Genomic DNA, 17750 nt, shown 5'->3' on the forward strand with positions numbered 1-17750 from the left:
GATTAATCTCACTCTTGTGTAAATTGACAATATTGTAGCTTTTAAAGTTAATAAGTAAGAATTATGTTAATAAAAAAAATAAAGAGATAATTAAATAAAATGTGTTTTAAATGGGCCAGTTTGTCATAAGGGAGCTGCAACATTGTGAGTTACTCTGGTGCCGTATATACAAAGCGGCAGGTCAGAATGGTGCATGTGCTAATATCAGTATGAAGTCAGTGGTGAGTGAAACTGGACTCAACCGTGCGACAGGAAAGACCAAGTCATGGGTGGCCAACAAGTCCAGCATGAAAAAAAAAAAATAAAACAAAACACACACTGCAATCAACTCTTACTGTATGTTTAGTCCCACCTGCATGGATGAATGAATGAAGTGAATGAAATAACACCAGAGGCACAAGGCAAAAGACAAAAAGTATATTTACTATATATATATATGATTCAATCAGCAAAGGGTTATTTGGCCATGCTGGACAGCCAGCTGAGTTTGAATAGCGAAGGAGCTGCTGTGTCTTCATCCTGATTGGCCAGCTGTCTGAAAAGGCTGCCTGGCAGGAAGCGGTCCTCTCTCTCTACTGCAGTGGATGAAGGAGCCTGAGGGGGGAAGGAGAAAACATCGGGTTTATTGAGATTTGAGGGATTCTCCTGTTGCTTATGTTAACTGGTAATTGAAGACAACATATAGTACCATTGTTCATTGACCCAGGCAGTAGCTTTGGTTTTACAAGCTTAGTATTGTGAAGACACCTTTTTGGTAGGAGTAAATCGAAACTTCTTTTACATTTGCCTGATACTGTTGTTTCCAATTTTAAAGTCTTATCCGTGAGGGTGAGTTTTATGATCCTTCGAGGGATCAAAATGCCTGTGTCCCAGTAGATGTCAACTGGGCATGTTCTGTTATTATTTCATGCTATGATTATTGTGGTTGAAAACATCATGGAACATGACTTATAATTATGATCAAACACTTAAATTCCTTCAAAGCATGCTTGCCTTCTGTTACACCTAACAATGTGAGCAATGAAGCAAGTGTGTCGCATATTTGTGTCGCATATACTAACATGCTAATGTTAATATTGCAAGTCATGGCCTGATTCTCTGCCTGCTGTGTTAGGCCTGTACAAAGGTACTATTTTGTTGTTGATCAAAATAAAACTGGCTCTGAAAGCAGGAGAGGTGTATGAGGTGTCTGAAAATGACTAATTATGGTAAGGACAGTAAAAGGAATTGCTACCACCAACAGTTTTAGTGCAGTAAAAGCAATATAATCCACACAACGGTGATGCTGGCTCTCTGATACACCATACCAACACTTCAAAGCTTGAGGGACTGTAGTAGATGTTTAGCATTATCTTGAAACGCTTAGCTGCAGAGCTGAAAGGTTACCTAAAAATCAAATTGTCTGAGGTTACATGAAATCTACTGTCAAGCATGCAAAATGTTTAGTGAGACTTATTATGTCAAAGTCAAAGTAAAGAAAATGAGAACCCTTACAGCCCCAAAGCTGTTTTGAACTGGGGATTACTCTGTTTCAAAAGGACAACACAGTAATTAGTGCCAGCAAAATTTACACTGTCATTGCTAGTCTTATCATAGAACACCTGAGCCAAGAACTGAAGTACTATCCAGTACAGTATTTTAGTGTACACACATGGGACATGTTTAGCCTAGCTTAGCACAAAGTTGAACATTAAGAGGAAAGTAATAAAAGTAAAAACATCAGTTTTTACTGGACAATAACTATTTTGGATTCAGTTCCAAGTGAGTAAAATAAACAGCTAAAGCTTCATGGTCAATCGAGCCCCTTATCAAATCTGTCATTTATGATCTGTTTATATTCTATATTCTCTTAGTCTCGCTGATGCTACAAACTCAGTGATGCTGTTGTAGCCAAATATATTCTGTATTCTGTGACATATCAAAGTTTGAACAAAAAAAGTCCTTTATTTAGTTAGATATTTATCTGGCATCCAACATGTTTAAGTAAGAACTTGCATTATACTGGGACCTATAGGAGTGCAATAACCAGTTCAGCTTCTGGTAGCAGAATGATCAAGTATAATCAATAGCTAATACAATAAATGGAAAAATGATTGATGACAGTGTTAATAATTGTCAACTGAGCAGAATGTCCATTGTTTAGGTTTGACAGTAATGTAATACTTATATGTCAGAGTCACACTAGTATAGTAATTAATCTATAATCACAATTAAAGTGACCAATTTTGTTTTTAACATGGTCATAAAAATCTCAATTCTGAAATATCACCTTGTCAATTGTTATACAAAACATTTTAGGTTTGTTATGTTGAGAAAACTAACAAACTACTCAGCATTCAGAAGCATTTGGATTTGACAGGCAGATTATAAACTGGATTCAGATGTGATAACAAGACATCTGTTAGGTAAATTCTTTTTAACAAATAGACTCAGAGGACGAACTTCGGTAAGATTATATAGAAGTTTTACTTGCAAGGAGTAACAGTCACACAGCACCTTGGTACAGCATGAGGGTCACTGGCTCTTAGCTGGGCAGCACATCATTTTAATACTATGATACAAACAGTCATGTGATAAAAGAAGAAAGAGGAGGCAGTTTCCCATGAAACTGCAAAACATCTGGGTTTCGATACTAAGTGTCTTATCAGAAAGTGAAGGTCAGAACAGACTGACCTTAGGAAGAGACGAGGTAACAGGCCCTACTCAACAATGTTTTTGACTTACATTAAAGTAAAGCAGATTAACAAACTTGAGGGTAACATTTTAATTTCTCTAACAACATCAAACTCCATCCCTCCCTATGGCTATTTTATGCTGGTAAGATAACAAACAAGAACGTTTCCCAAACTGTCAAGAGTATTTCTTTAATGGGGAAGCTAAAAGGCGATCGTGAAGAATCCAAACTTGTGCAGAGACAGACAACTGTTGCTTCTGCTGACCTTAACACAAATGTCACTTATAATGTGTGTACCTCAAGATCGGAATAGGCCAGTCAAGCAGGTATGGAAGCCAAAGCTCACGACTGCTGTGCTGCTGCCCAATGAAATTTTCCTCTCAGTAGTCTGACCCTAAGCTACTTTCTTAGTCCAATCAGAGCAGAACATTCTGTAGTGTTCTGCCATCCAAACTCAGCAGTCAGTCAGTAATGCACTCACACTGCAAATACACCATTAGCAACCTAACCAACACACACATACAAACAAATATAATACCACACTGATGAACTTGCCTGGGTTTCTTGCACTCAGAAATGCTGGGAAGGCAGAGGGCGTAACAGATAACATTTCTCCCAAATGGAACAAGACAGTGAAAACAGAGAAGTGAAGGTACACTGTGGTTGTCAGTAAATGAAACAACAAAACTGTAACTTCCTACACAGAACTCAGATACAGAGCAGCTTCGTCCCAGCTCTGTTACTCACCAGCTGGTGGGGTGCATCAGAACTCCTAGAGGCTGATTTGGATTTGCGCATGTTTGACATGCTCAGAGGCAGTAACCCGAACCTGCAGAGGACAGATTCATGGTGGTGATTAGAAAAATATTATGTTTTTCCAGTAAATATATTTGCTATATAACAACAAATCGATAAAATTGATAAAAATCAATTATTACAGTTGGCAACAGATGTAATTGTCGGAAGCGGAGAAGAGTAAACGCCCCGTTTTCCATAATCAAACAGTTTTTACACTGTTATGTGGACAGTGGTGGAGCCTTCTTGTGTGGTCAGATAATCAGTTGTCCAGTAAAAGGTTTATGCTTCTCAGGTCAATTGACATAGTAACTTGTATCTCCCTGAGCAGACAGACTCTGTTTTATCTGACATGAGATCCATGTCAACCTTAACTTTCGGGTTTTTTAGGATATTACCTGTGGTAATACCTAAAAAACCCGAAGTTAATCACTTGGGATCGCTACATCTACCACTACGGCTTTCTTCTGCTGTTTGTCCACCACTATTATGTCCGGTGGTTAGCCATCACCTGTTTGTCGGTCTGTATCTGGAAGTCCCACAGGATCTTAGCTCGGTCATTCTCCCTCACCTTTGGAGGTGTGTCCCATTTTGACCTTGGGACCTCCAGCTCATACTCGGCACAGATGTTCCTGTACGCTATGACGGCCACTTGGTTATGGCGTTCCATGTATGCTCTGCCTGCTAGTATCTTACACTGGATTGTCTCAGGGGCATCTTTGCACAGCCTGCACCTGGGGTCCTGCCTGGTGTGGTAGACCCCAGCCTCTATTGATCTTGTGCTCAGGGCCTGTTCCTGTGCTGCTATGATTAGTGCCTCTGTGCTGTGTTTCTGCAAATTGTACTAAGGTTATTAATTTAATGTGGTCATTAATGACTTATTAATGGTACACAGAGCACCTGAGATTCACTATGAGCTACTGTTGATCTCTGACCTGATCTGGTTGCTTGCCAGTGGCAGGATGTTGTAAGGCTCTTGGGAATTGACACTGCTGCTCCGTGAGGCAAACTGCTTTTCTGAGCCTGTCAACAGTCCCAGCAGCATCTGAAACACAATGTCACATCAAACTATTAACAATGTGAGTGAACAGAAGTGACCCTGCATATTATGTTTTCTGTTACACGTAGACAACATTAGTTAATTTTGGCATTTCAACTCTTTGTAGCTAATCATCTCAGTACTAATGTGAACAAAGGTCTATACACCTACTCATGTTTCCCTGTTTATCAACCTACAAGAAATTTTGTTTTGTATGTGTTATTTATATTAAAGGGCTGACAGTACCGAGGTCCTCTGTGACAAGCGGTTAAGGTTGGCATTCAACAGAGGTGTGAACACATCCAGGTCAAATGGGTCAATAAAACTCTCCAGCCAATCACAGACTTTGTGGAATCTGGAAAAGACATAGCATGATGTTTATTGCCCTCAAAGAGCTTCTTAATAATATTGCAACAATAGGACATACAGCTGGCAAAAATTCCTAGTATAAGGTATAAAACAGGAAGGGTGCAGCCCAGTCAATCACAGGGTTGACACAGCGAGATAACCTATGGCCAATTTAGATAAGGTGCATGTCTTTGGAATGTGGGAGGAAGCCAGCCTACCCGGTGCAAACTCACGCAGACATGGGGAGAACATGTAAACTTCACACAGAAAGGCTACGATCATTTGGCAGATTTACACCCAGAACCTTCTTGCTGTGATTTGACAGTGCACCACCATGCTGTCCCATGATTACAAAATATAAAACGGAAAAACAGCCCTGATATCATCGGTCTCTTGACTTGTCATCAAAGCAGAATGGCTGCATGTCACAAATCTGTAATGGAGATTCATACCTGGAGTCTTGAGGTAATCGGGAGCTCTTGCTCTCCTCCATTCTGCTACTGAGTGTGGTGTTGAGATAACGAAGGTCAAACAACATTTGCAAGGCTCTGTTCTGAGTCATAGGGAATACATCCTTCTGGAGGATGGATAGGCATAGGAAACAAAGCAAAAAAATTCATGAAGGTAATGGTGATCCTAATAAATTCTGCCACTGCTTTTTCCTTACTTAACAAATGATACTTCTGTTTCAAGGCTGGAGATGCACTGTTTTTACTCAACATACAACATAAAACTGCCCTTGCCTGCAACATTTTGTGTGTGTCTGTATACCAGTTACCCTGCTGCGGGGCTGCTGTGAAAGGCTGTGGTAGTGGTGCAGGGCCTGAGTCAGACAGTCCTGGAGCAGCTCCTGCAGGGTGGGCCGGGGCAAGGCGTGTCCTCCCACCCTGTTCACCTCCACGCACAGCTTGAAGAGGAGTGACTGAACAAACCAAGATGGCTGCAGAAAACACAAATTTTCACATCAGCTCTTTGAATGAAACCAAAAATCAAAGTGCTCTCTGTCTATGTTAGAGGTAATGCTGAGCAGGTGACCTGGACTGGAAGACGGATTTTGGATGTGACACTACTTCCTGACTCTGCCTCTTCTTGGATCTCCAGATCCTCCCAGTTTGTTGCTGCTGTTAGGATGGCACCAGCAGACTCAGCATGCAGCACTGAACCAAACTTATCCAGCAGCACCTGTCACAACACAGCACTGTGTAAATAAGCCATCTTAAACTGCATTAACACATTTTGTCTATTTGATGACACTGGAACAAGCTCTGTGTGTGAATAAGTGGCTGCCTGTGTGTCAGCCTGTAATAGATGGGCGAGAGGGTAGGTCACCAAAGACAGCTGGGATTGACTTCGTTCAACCATGAACCTTTACAACATAGCTGGCCTAACTAATGGATATATATGTGTATATTTTAACTCTGGTTTGGTTTCTAAATAATTCTCAGAATCATTTACAACATTTTATAAGCAAAAATGCTAATGTTCTTGGGTTGCAGCTTTGTCTTTATAAGGATTTATTGCTTTTCTCTGTTTCAGTTTGCATTCACATAATAAATCCCTGTGGGTTTTAGATTGTTGCTTGGATGAAACAAGACAAAACAGCAGATTAATATAAAATGTTTAAATATATATATATAAATATATATAAAATTGGTGCATTTTGCTCCTCTACTGATTCTCCTCAAATTATGTAGGTCATATGAGGACACCTGAGCTGTCTGCATTTGCTGAATTAAATACTTGTTTGCCAACACGTTAACAAAAACTTATACTGTATGTCTGCATTGTGAGAAATGAGAAATTTCCCTCAGAATATTTAGTTATACATATTATTCCAAAAAAATTAAACTTGATGCTCAAATTCTACTGCTTATTGATCCCTGCAATCCTGTGTAATCTGTGTTTTGTCTCTGCCACTCCTCAGCACAGATCTCAAACTAAATACTGCACAAAATAAAATGTCCCAGATATAGGTCTACATTTCTGAGAGTATCTGACTTTGGACAGGGTGGAGCTCCAGATTCGGAAGGCCTCCATACTGCATTTCAGAAGCTCCTCCTTCAGACCTTCCCATTTGGCCTGGGTGGGGCTGACCTCCATGGTGGCCCTGGCTTTGCTCAGCTTTTTGCCTTGCCTGGGTGTCCCCTTGGCTGTGGCCTCAGACTCATTCTGTTTTCCCAGGATGCAACGCTTTAGACTGGGACATAGTTCACCCATGGACTGGCACAATCTGCCCAGGAAAAGGACTGAACTAAGGCAGGTGGGGCTGGGGTCTGGTGAGGCTGCAACAAGTTCAGAGCGGATGTAGGACAGGATGTGGCGAACACAGCCCAGACAGCCGTCACATAAAGCTTCTTCCACAGCTGGTGAGTCTGTGAAGCGATTAAATGAGGATGCTGATGAGCCCTTAGCAGAGCCAGTGGAGAAGACTGAGATGGAGTCAGACCCTGCCAAGCACAGCACAGACAATAAACATTTATCACTATATCAAAACATGCCTCTACAAATTTTAATGATTATCTCGAACCAATAATGTTGGCTTGCTAGTGGCACTGTCCAAACTTTACCAAGTAAACAGTATACATCATTTATAAGCCATGAATATATGTACGTAATTTAGTGTACAATATCAGCCTTCTAGTGAAACTGGGTGAAAAGTGATGGGATCAGCATAGTCCCTAGGACTCAAAATCTGGAGTCCTCAAATCCCTATGAAACTTTACAGCAAACCATCTAGTCATAAGATTGCAATGGGGACCATAGATATTTGTAGCCAGTCCATTCAGTAGCTCTTTAGAAAGTGCAGCCTGGACCAAAGTGAACTGACTGGTCAAAAGACCAACAATACCATTCCTTGAGCGCTGGTATCTAGAATATGGTGGTCAGACCAAGGCCTGTCACAATATCTAATTTTCATTGCCAATTTATTGTCCCTAGAACAATTGTGATAGAGGACATTATTGGCATTTTCTACCAATGACATGACGACAGTATAATAGCATGGTAACACCCTTAGTACACCCTTCAAAGAACACTTAATTTTTTTTAATTCTAAGAAGTCAGATATTAGAATTAGAATTTCATAGAATTAAAAATCCAAAATTAATAAAACAAATACAATATGATCACATAATGGCTGCATGTCTTTAGTTATATGGTGAGGTACACCATCTGTGAGTATGCTGTCACATTTATATTTCCACTGTTGGGCAAAGGCATCTGTAGTCTGTTGGGAAGGTCCAGCTCCTTCTCCAGCTGGGGTTTTTGCTCCCAGCACCCAAAGTCTGTGATGAACTGTTACGTTAGTTGTATTGCCACTTTTTTGTCGCTGTTTTTAAACAAAGTTGACTTACCGACTGGTTCACGTCAAAGGGCTCTACTCTCTCATTAGGCTTAAAGCCAAAATGTGCCCTCACTGGAGCAGTGGAATTTGGCTTAGAAAAAAAGTCTTCAAAGTCTACTTATTGTTTCAAATTCTCTGGCTGACCTTCTGCAGATGCTGTAAAAGAGCCCTATTAAAACGATTAAGAGCCAATGATCAAATGTTGGCAATTAGAAAGCCAACAAAGTAACAGACTGATGGCTTACAAGACAGGACGACAGAAGCAGAGCAACTGGCTGAAATGTTAATGACATTCATTCAGATGTAAACAAACAGGCAGGAAAATGCAGTGGGCAATATCAAGATCAGCAAGGGCTATCGAAATCATGTCCATATATCATACAATAAGGTGATAATGTAATTATTGTGACAGGCCGAGTAAGACCACTGCACGTGCCTAGAACATCACCTGACCTTTGTTGAGCATCCATCTCAAAGGTTTCCACTGACAAACACTTTGGTTCATGACAGCATGTTGAAAACCACTGCACATTATTAGGTTTGTTCCCTTAAACTCCTCTACCTGGCAATAGATTTCACCTATACACAGGAAATACAAGAATGTAACATGCTGACTGCCTTACTAACACCTACTTATAATATCAACCTTTTTCGCTTTCTTTGTATATAAGATAAATAGTGCTGAACTGCTAGAAAAACAGGTTGCTTTTCATTTCCAGAGGATAAACCCCAGTCATGGCATGATGGCATAGACCTCAAGCCCTTTCAAAATTTAGTAACTCCAGAAGTATAGTAAAGTTCTAAGAAAAGCCAAACTATATACGTAGATACGTTGCATGCACTAATTATAGTTTTGCAGATCAGATTTGGGGTGGCTGTAGGTCAACCATGAACCAGAGGGTTGGTGGTTCAATCCTTGGCTTCACTAGTCCACAGATCAAAGTGTCCTTGGGCAAGGCACTGAACCCCAAGCATCAAGTTGCCTCTGGTGGCTGATGCAGCGGTATATGAGTGTGTGAGTGAATGGACAAATAGTGTAAAAGTGCTTTGAGTGCTCTGGAGTGTCAAAAAGCGCTATACAAAATATAAGACCATTTACCATGTGAACTGCGCCCACCTGTGTCCTGTGAGGGAAGGTAATACTGGAGGTCATCGAGCCTGGCCTTCAGCTTTGCATCCATGGAAGAGCAGAAGTTCTGAACATAAGGTGTTAGGGCCTGAGTCTTCATGGCCAGGGCACTCCTCTGCTGCTGCTGATCACGCTGGGTCACACTGACCCACCCTGCATCACTTAGCAGGTCCCCTGGAGACTCCAACCATAGGAAGGAGGCAACATCTACCTCATACTGCGCCCCATGGCTAGAGCCATGGTTGGTACCTACAGAAGTATGTATGGTCTGGCCCTCCAGATCCCTCAGAGCTGAGGTGAGGAGTTGAACAGAACTCACTGAGATGGCTTCAGTTTCTTCCTTGGTGATGGCCTTGGTGAATGGGAAGAAGAAATCACTGAAGGAACGAATCATTTGAGTACAACAATTTGGGTTGTGCTAATGTATAAACAATAAAAAACTTTAAGAAGGCATGAATACATACCATGTCAATGGTTAGTCCTATTTAGAAACTGTTAACTGTTTGACGATTCACAAAGCTAGAGAGCACTAACCTGAAGGCGCTGAAGGAAGAGCTGCTGCAGAAAGTCATCCCAGATCGGTAGAGGGCGCTCCAGCACCTGTTGGCACACAGTGTTCCAGTGTTGACTGATGGAGTCCGTGGACAAGAGATCCCACACAGCATCTCTAATGGCCGCCAGTCCCTTCAGGCTCTTGACATATACCAGAAGGCTGCCAACACCACGGCAAATGTCCTCCTTACAGCTGTGAATGGGGGAGACATTGGAGAGGCATGGATTAAAGGCTGGTTTTAAAAAAGAGCTGGTTTTAAAATTAAGGCAGGCTCTCATGGTATTGCAAAACCATGTAATGTGCTGACTGTAACTGATCACTCAAAGCTCTACGGTTGCTGATTCAAAATAATACTAACAACAATAATAAAGTTTAATTCTTCAAATAATTGTGCATCTACCAGCAGTAACACAGCTCCCAGTTTGGTTCTGCTGGAGGTTTCTTCTGTTTCTCCCTTCTTTTTCCTGTGATTTGGCACTATGCTATGTGCCATTACGTGTTGGTCTTTTTATTATCAGTATTAACTTTTTTTTAGTGACTAACACAGAAAAGAGGGAACTAAAAAAAACAACTCACAATTAGATTATTTTCCAATATTAGGTTGTTTCATTCAATATTTATTTCCAGTCATTTTGTTTTTTGTTATGCACCCATTTATGGGGAAAAAGCCAATCAGATGACTGTGTTTGCATTTATGTAGATCAGCCAGCTAATACTCCTCCAGGTAAAAGCCAAATTGACAAGAAGCCTGCTTCTCTGGTCCTGCTGTGGTATCTTTGCTTTTGGCCAGTGGAGAACTGAACTTTATTTCCAATCCACAGACAAAGCATGACTCTGGCTCTGATTCTGCTTTCTTCATTCTGACATGCGATTTCCTTGTTTTACTGTACATTCATAATAGAAACAACAAATATGGAAAAAAACAAGTAGCTTCCTTACGTATTGATCCATTGTTGTAAGGCATCCCGGAGCTGCTCTCTCTGGATTGGCTTAGCCAGGGTGCGAAGGGCGGGCTGGAACTCAGTGACGGATGGAGGCAGGTATTTGAAACAGCTACCTGTACTCGTCCCTTCCTGCAGCACCTTCCTGCCTTTAGCTAAACAGACAAACCGAGTGGATGAGACTTTATATCAAGTTAACATTTTTGTTAACTATGGATTTTTGTGCTTCGGAATCTATGAATGGATTTAACATCTGATATTGGATTTTCTTATTTTACACATAATGCACTGTATTTAAGTACTTTAAATGACAACTGCATCAAACCTTTTCCAGGCATCATAACTCAACCTATAAAATACAGACTGTAAAACATTTGTATAAACATGGAATTAGCAAAATTTCTCTGTTTCTGTGAAAAAAATTAACTAGGGATGTCCTGATCTGAACTCAAAGATTGGGGTCTGATCAAGGCATTTTTTTACTAGATTAGTATAAAGATGAACCTACGACCGATCCTGTTTCTCATCAGCTTTCACGCAGGTGTTAAACAGAGTACAATCTGCAGCACAACATGGTTAAAATGTCTGCAGTGTGGAAATATTTGAAATTAGAAAACAAAAAGTGTTAAGTGGTCATTTGTAATTCCTGAAATATGAGCATTTCATGAGGAGGCAGTAACAAAGATCAATACTGCTAATTTGATACAACACCTACAAAATAAACTACAGAATACAGGGAGTTCACTCATCACAGTTTACCATAATGTGGCACTAAGCAGAATTGGATGTGGATTTCTTGCTTCTGTCAGTGTTAAACTATGACGCTACTTTGAAGTGGGACTGTGATTACATTACTCTTTTTGAGTGTTCTAGTTTCACTATTAAAAATGTAAATGGCTCAGTATCAGGGAAAAAAACCTAGATTGGGACATCCCTAGAAAAAACATATGAAAGGTAACAGAGAGATGCACAATTAAAGTAAAAGTAGGTGGAACCTTTGTTACAGGGGAATGTTTTGAGAGATAGACTGTTAACTAGTGAAGCAAGTCATCCTCTCAGATAGTATACGGAAATACAAGAAGATTTATAAAACAGAAAACCACACCTTTTCCATTTCAGAACTGTCAAACATGACACCTTCCAAAATGGAAAAGATATAAACAGGAGTGACAAAATACCTCATGTTATTTCACTGTGGGAACTGAGAAAGAAAAGATGAGATTTCAACAAGACAAACAAGAGGCTATTCCTGTCTAAGGTTGTGTTACATTAATCTTAGTAAGGAAATCACAAAAAGTGTCCTGACTTCCAGTATGTCCCAGAATCACCTGCAGGTGTGGCAGAAGTGACGTTCTCTAGAATAGAGAAGAGCATGCCACAGCTCAGCGCTCCGTCCCCCAGCTTGGGGTCGCCTTCTGGGGGCAGGTAGAAGACAGCATAGGCCTGGAACAGAGTGGTCACCAGCAGGTCCACCAGGCTGCACACCTGGGCCTTAATCCCCACACCTGGATGATAATATAAATATATTTACAGTGTGTGTGTGTGTGTGTGTGTGTGTGTGTGTGTATGTGTGTGTGTATATATATATATATATATATATATATATATATATATAAAATTGTGTGCCATATTATTTTTATATATACAGTATCTCACAGAAGTGAGTACACCCCTCACATTTTTGTAAATAGTTTATTATATCTTTTCATGTGACAACACTGAAGAAATGACCCTTGGCTACAATGTAAAGTAGTGAGTGTACAGCTTGTATAACAGTGTAAATTTGCTGTCCCCTCAAAATAACTCAACACACAGCCATTAATGTCTAAACCGCTGGCAACAAAAGTGAGTACACCCCTAAGTGAAAATGTCCAAATTGGGCCCAATTAGCCATTTTCCCTCCCCGGTGTCATGTGACTCGTTAGTGTTACAAGGTCTCAGGTGTGAATGGGGAGCAGGTGTGTTAGATTTGGTGTTATTGCTCTCAGTCTCTCATACTGGTCACTGGAAGTTCAACATGGCACCTCATGGCAAAGAACTCTCAGAGGATCTGAAAAAAAAGAATTGTTGCTCTACATAAAGATGGCCTAGGCTATAAGAAGATTGCCAAGACCCAGAAACTGAGCTGCAGCACGGTGGCCAAGACCATACAGCGGTTTAACAGGACAGGTTCCACTCAGAACAGGCCTCGCCATGGTCGACCAAATAGACATATGAGTGCTGCCAGCATTGCTGCAGAGGTTCAAGGGGTGGGGGGTCAGCCTGTCAGTGCTCAGACCATACGCCGCACACTGCATCAAATTGGTCTGCATGGCTGTTGTCCCAGAAGGAAGCCCCTTCTAAATACGATGCACAAGAAAGCCCGCTACGCTAAGAGTTTGCTGAAGACAAGCAGACTAAGGACATGGATTACTGGAACCGTGTCCTGTGGTCTGATGAGACCAAGATAAACTTATTTGGTTCAGATGGTGTCAAGAGTGTCTGGCAGCAACCAGGTGAGGAGTACAAAGAAAAGTGTGTCTTGCCTACAGCCAAGCATGATGGTGGGAGTGTCATGGTCTGGGGCTGCATGAGTGCTGCCGGCACTGGGGAGCTACAGTTCATTGAGGCAACCATGAATGCCAACATGTACTGTTACATAGTGAAGCATAGCATGATCCCCTCCCTTCGGAGACTGGGCCACAGGGCAGTATTCCAGCATGGTAACGACCCCAAACACACCTCCAAGATGACCACTGCCTTGCTAAAGAAGCTGAGGGTAAAGGTGATGGACTAGCCAAGCATGTCTCCAGACCTAAACCCTATTGAGCATCTGTGGGGCATCCTCAAACGGAAGGTGGAGGAGCGCAAGGTCTCTAACATCCACCATCTCTGTGATGTCATCATGGAGGAGTGGAAGAGGATTCCAGTGGCAACCTGTGAAGCTCTGGTGAACTCCATGCCCAAGAGGGTTAGGGCAGTGCTGGAAAATAATGGTGGTCACACAAAATATTGACACTTTGGGCCCAATTTGGACATTTTCACTTAGGGGTGTACTCACTTTTGTTGCCAGCGGTTTAGATATTAATGGCTGTGTGTTGAGTTATTTTGAGGGGACAGCAAATTTATACTGTTATACAAGCTGTACACTCACTACTTTACATTGTAGCAAAGTGTCATTTCTTCAGTGTTGTCACATGAAAAGATATAAAAAAAACTATTTACAAAAATGTGAGGGGTGTACTCACTTCTGTGAGATACTGTATACATATACAGACACATGCGTCCCAGTAAAAGTCTTCTTGTTTCATGCCTTCTGCATAAAAATAATATGGCACACAATGACATTTAAATATGTATGTATTTCTAGGTGTTACAAATGGTACATTACCATGTTGTGGCTGGTTGAGCAGTTGATGGATGGAGGCTTTCCGGGCCAGTAAGAAGTCAGCCAGGGCCTGACGAGGTGAACTGTCCTCCAGCAACATAGTGGACACCAGGGCCTCAGCGATGGCCTGGTCTGACACTGCCCGGCCTCGCAGAACAGATCTGCTATCCAACAGAATGGTGGACCTGTGGAAGGAAAGGTTGCTTATGAACTAGCCCACACTAACTGGATCTATGCAAACCTGAATCCATTACTACTTTTGTCAGTTCTGAGGTGTACTTATTCCTCTTTTAGAATCACCACATTACTAGAAGGAATTACATTTTATGAGAAAGACACAAATAAAAAAAATAACAAATATACTACCTGAAGTGCCCAGTGGTGGCTACTTGGCGGACCAGGATGGGGAAGCGGGTCAGCACAGGGCTGTAGTGGCCTGCTGTAGCAACCTCCAATTGCAGCAGACTGTGCAGGTGACAGCACAGCAGGTATAGCTGAGTTGCCTGGAGGTACTGAGATGCCTCCATGGCACTCCAGATGCGCTCTGGGATCTCTATAAGAAGCTTTATCTGAGAGGCCATGGTGTAGAACTTCTCCTGCCACTGCCTCTGGCTCTACAACAGGATGACAGACACACTGCATATTCATATGCAGCAGGCTAAACAGACTCACAAGAAAATGTGTACTGATTCAATTAGAGAGAAGTAAAGACATAAGGATAAGTACAAACACAAGACATATAGCAATGTACAGTAATACTATGATGTATTAGATCATTGCAGGTGAAATACCCGACAGTAAAGAATCATCTATAATGTTTATTGTTGATTATATATAGTGCATTTCTGACCAAATGTTATCTTGAGAAAATTATTCATGCCTGTAATGCCCCCTACACTGGAGTCACCAAAACCACTATTTCCAGACTTTAGTTAGCCCAAAACGCTGCAGCTCCTCTTCTAAGTTCACACACATTCACACGGTTCTGAGGTCATTGCATTGGCTTCCAGTTTCTTTTAGGATTGATTTTAATATCTTATTTGCTTTTAAAGTTTTACATGGAGTAGCCCCTTGTTATCTCTCTGAACATTTAGTTCTGGTTCTTAATGTTTTATCTTTTACTCTGTCTCTTTTTACCATGTTTATATTATGAAGCACTTTGGTCAACTTCGGCTCTATTACACATGCTATAAACAAACTTTGATTTCACTTGATCTCTCCTTTTTAAGAACATGCCACCAGTTTTCATCGAAAAGTATTATATTTTAATGTTCCTTTGTATATCAGCAAAAACACACGCCTCACACACCAAGTGATCGGGCACTTTATAGTTTAACTGAGTCTTCTGGTGAATTCGGCACAGACGTGGTCCACCAGCAGCACTTTGTTTGAATGGAGTTTCATGTTTCAACTCTGGACGGGAGGCGTGGAAGTAAAAGACAGACATATTCAAAGTGCTGGGTCGTCTCTGTTTTGCGTCGTTATAACTGGAGTGAATGCTTGTGAATATAAATTCTAAAAACTGAGTTGAGTGTTCCAGTGTGCCTGTTCCTCAGGCGTAACTTCACACTAAAATGTATTCGTAGCCAAATCATTCACCTCCAGGCTGCAGCTGCTCCCGATGGCCTTGCCTTGTTTCAGCCCTTGGCAGTACCGGTGCATGTCCTGCACGGACTGGACGACGCTTTCTGAGCACTGCCTCATCTCTCCGATGGTGTCGGCGGCGTCAATCAGGTCCCGGTAGCGCTCCCCCACCATCTGCCTCAGCTCCTCCTTCTTCTGCTCGATCTCCCCGCGGACTTTGCGTTCGATCCGGCGGATCTCCTCGGTGTTGTATCGCTCGAAGAGAGCCGCGGGGTTCTTAATCTCCGAGACCCGAAGAGCCAACGCAGGATCTTCAGCCATCGCAGCTCCAAAATAACTTCAGCTGTAGCAGGAAGTCAACCCCGGAAGACCGGATGAAGTAAACGTCCTGCTTCCACGTAAGCAAAAAAAAAAAACTATTATAATACATAACATATAATATTATATTATATTATAATATAATGCAATATAATATTATATTAATTATAGTATATTATAATATAATATTGTCTAATATAATACTGTATTATATCCATCCATCCATCCATCTTCTATACCCGCTTTTCCTGGTTCAGGGTCACGGGGATCTGCTGGAGCCTATCCCAGCTCTCTCTCGGGTGGAGGCAGGGGTACACCCTGGACAGGTCACCAGTCTGTCGCAGGGCCACATAGAGACAAGCAACCTCACACACTCACACTCACTCCTACGGGCAATTTTAGAGTCACCAATCAACCTACTGTATTATATCATATAATATATTATTATATGATATAATATAATATATTACAAAGTAACAAAGTGCCATCCATCCATTATCTAAACCCCCTTATTCCTTAACCAGGGTCCCAGGGATCTGCTGGAGCCTATCCCAGCTCTCTTTGGGTGAAAGGCAGGGGTCCACCCTGGACAGGTCACCAGTCCATCACAGGGCCACATAGAGACAAGCAACCTCACACACTCACACTCACTCCTATGGGCAATTTAGAGTCACCAATCAACCTGACATACATGTTTTTGGACTGTGGGAGGAAACCAGAGTACCTGGAGAAAACCCACGCAAGCACAGGGAGAACATGAAAACTCTACACAGATAGGCCCCTGCTGGATTTCTAACCAGGAACCTTCTTGCTGTGAGGCAACAGTGCTAACCACTCATGCACCGTGCTGCCAAGTAAGATGCCATTTCTTATAGTTCAGCAGTTGTGGCATGGCTTTTTCCATAACCAAGAGTAAACATTATAATATTAGATAAGAGGAAGAACTGTAACTGTCAATGTTTGGTTAAAAATATTTGATAAACCAATATTATAAGTACTGAAGTATTTTCACAGATAGAGCCAAATAATGAGCACAGAATAGGGATATAATGTACATTATACAATTTGCTAATGCTTAACCAATTTCAAACAGTTCAGTTTACACAGCAGAATTGACAGCGATAACAATTAGTCTTCAAAGGGACGAGGGTAAACCACTTCAAGTAATTTATTCAGACTGAAACTGCAATCTACAGAATGGTCAACATATTTATCATTTTACCAAATTCTCAACACCTAGGAATAGATATCCAGTTTTGTTGGATAGCAGTTAATATACTGTAGGTATTGAAGGGAATGAGGCTGCAGATTGGTTTTGGGAGTTTTATGTATCCCAAAATATTAGAATCATGGCAAGAAATCTGGCATAATGATAACAAAGGAAGAGGTTACCATAAAATACAAAAAATATGAAAAGCAACAGCAGCAATTAATATAGAAAGCAGGATGTTTTTAACATTAGGACATTCATGACTCAATGCTACATTATTAATTACTGGATGAATGTAAATGTAAAGAAACAGTAGTAGATGCTGTGCATTGATAGGCTGTAGGAAATAGGGTGGGGGGTATAGTTGTTGGGGTACATTTGCTAGGCAAATTATCAATGTAAGATTATTTTCAAATATAATGTAATGTTTGTATTCAGAGAAATCCTGA

General features: G+C 41.3%; 1 protein-coding gene across 4 annotated transcripts; it reads right to left on the reverse strand.

Annotated features, from left to right (window-relative positions):
• Window positions 1–402: 402 nt before the first annotated feature.
• cog1 (component of oligomeric golgi complex 1) lies at window positions 403–16132 on the reverse strand. Of its 4 annotated transcripts, none has more exons than XM_026325185.1 (16): window positions 15789–16132; window positions 14556–14803; window positions 14193–14374; window positions 12151–12327; window positions 10821–10977; window positions 9863–10073; window positions 9299–9680; window positions 6855–7303; window positions 5892–6038; window positions 5635–5796; window positions 5309–5433; window positions 4755–4863; window positions 4405–4514; window positions 3422–3503; window positions 3230–3286; window positions 471–594 (listed from the first exon to the last, which is right to left on the reverse strand). In XM_026325185.1, exons 1-15 carry the CDS (start codon window positions 16092–16094, stop codon window positions 3245–3247), a joined length of 2889 nt encoding a protein of 962 aa, XP_026180970.1. In that variant the 5' UTR covers window positions 16095–16132; the 3' UTR covers window positions 471–594; window positions 3230–3244. The 4 variants fall into 4 exon arrangements, with proteins under 4 accessions (XP_026180969.1, XP_026180967.1, XP_026180970.1 ...); XM_026325186.1 differs by having other exon boundaries at window positions 489–594; window positions 3230–3253; XM_026325184.1 differs by lacking the exon at window positions 3230–3286 and having other exon boundaries at window positions 403–594; window positions 9317–9680.
• Window positions 16133–17750: the final 1618 nt, after the last annotated feature.

This window comes from Mastacembelus armatus, chromosome 8 (assembly GCF_900324485.2).
Source record: "Mastacembelus armatus chromosome 8, fMasArm1.2, whole genome shotgun sequence".
Lineage (NCBI taxonomy): Eukaryota > Metazoa > Chordata > Actinopteri > Synbranchiformes > Mastacembelidae > Mastacembelus > Mastacembelus armatus.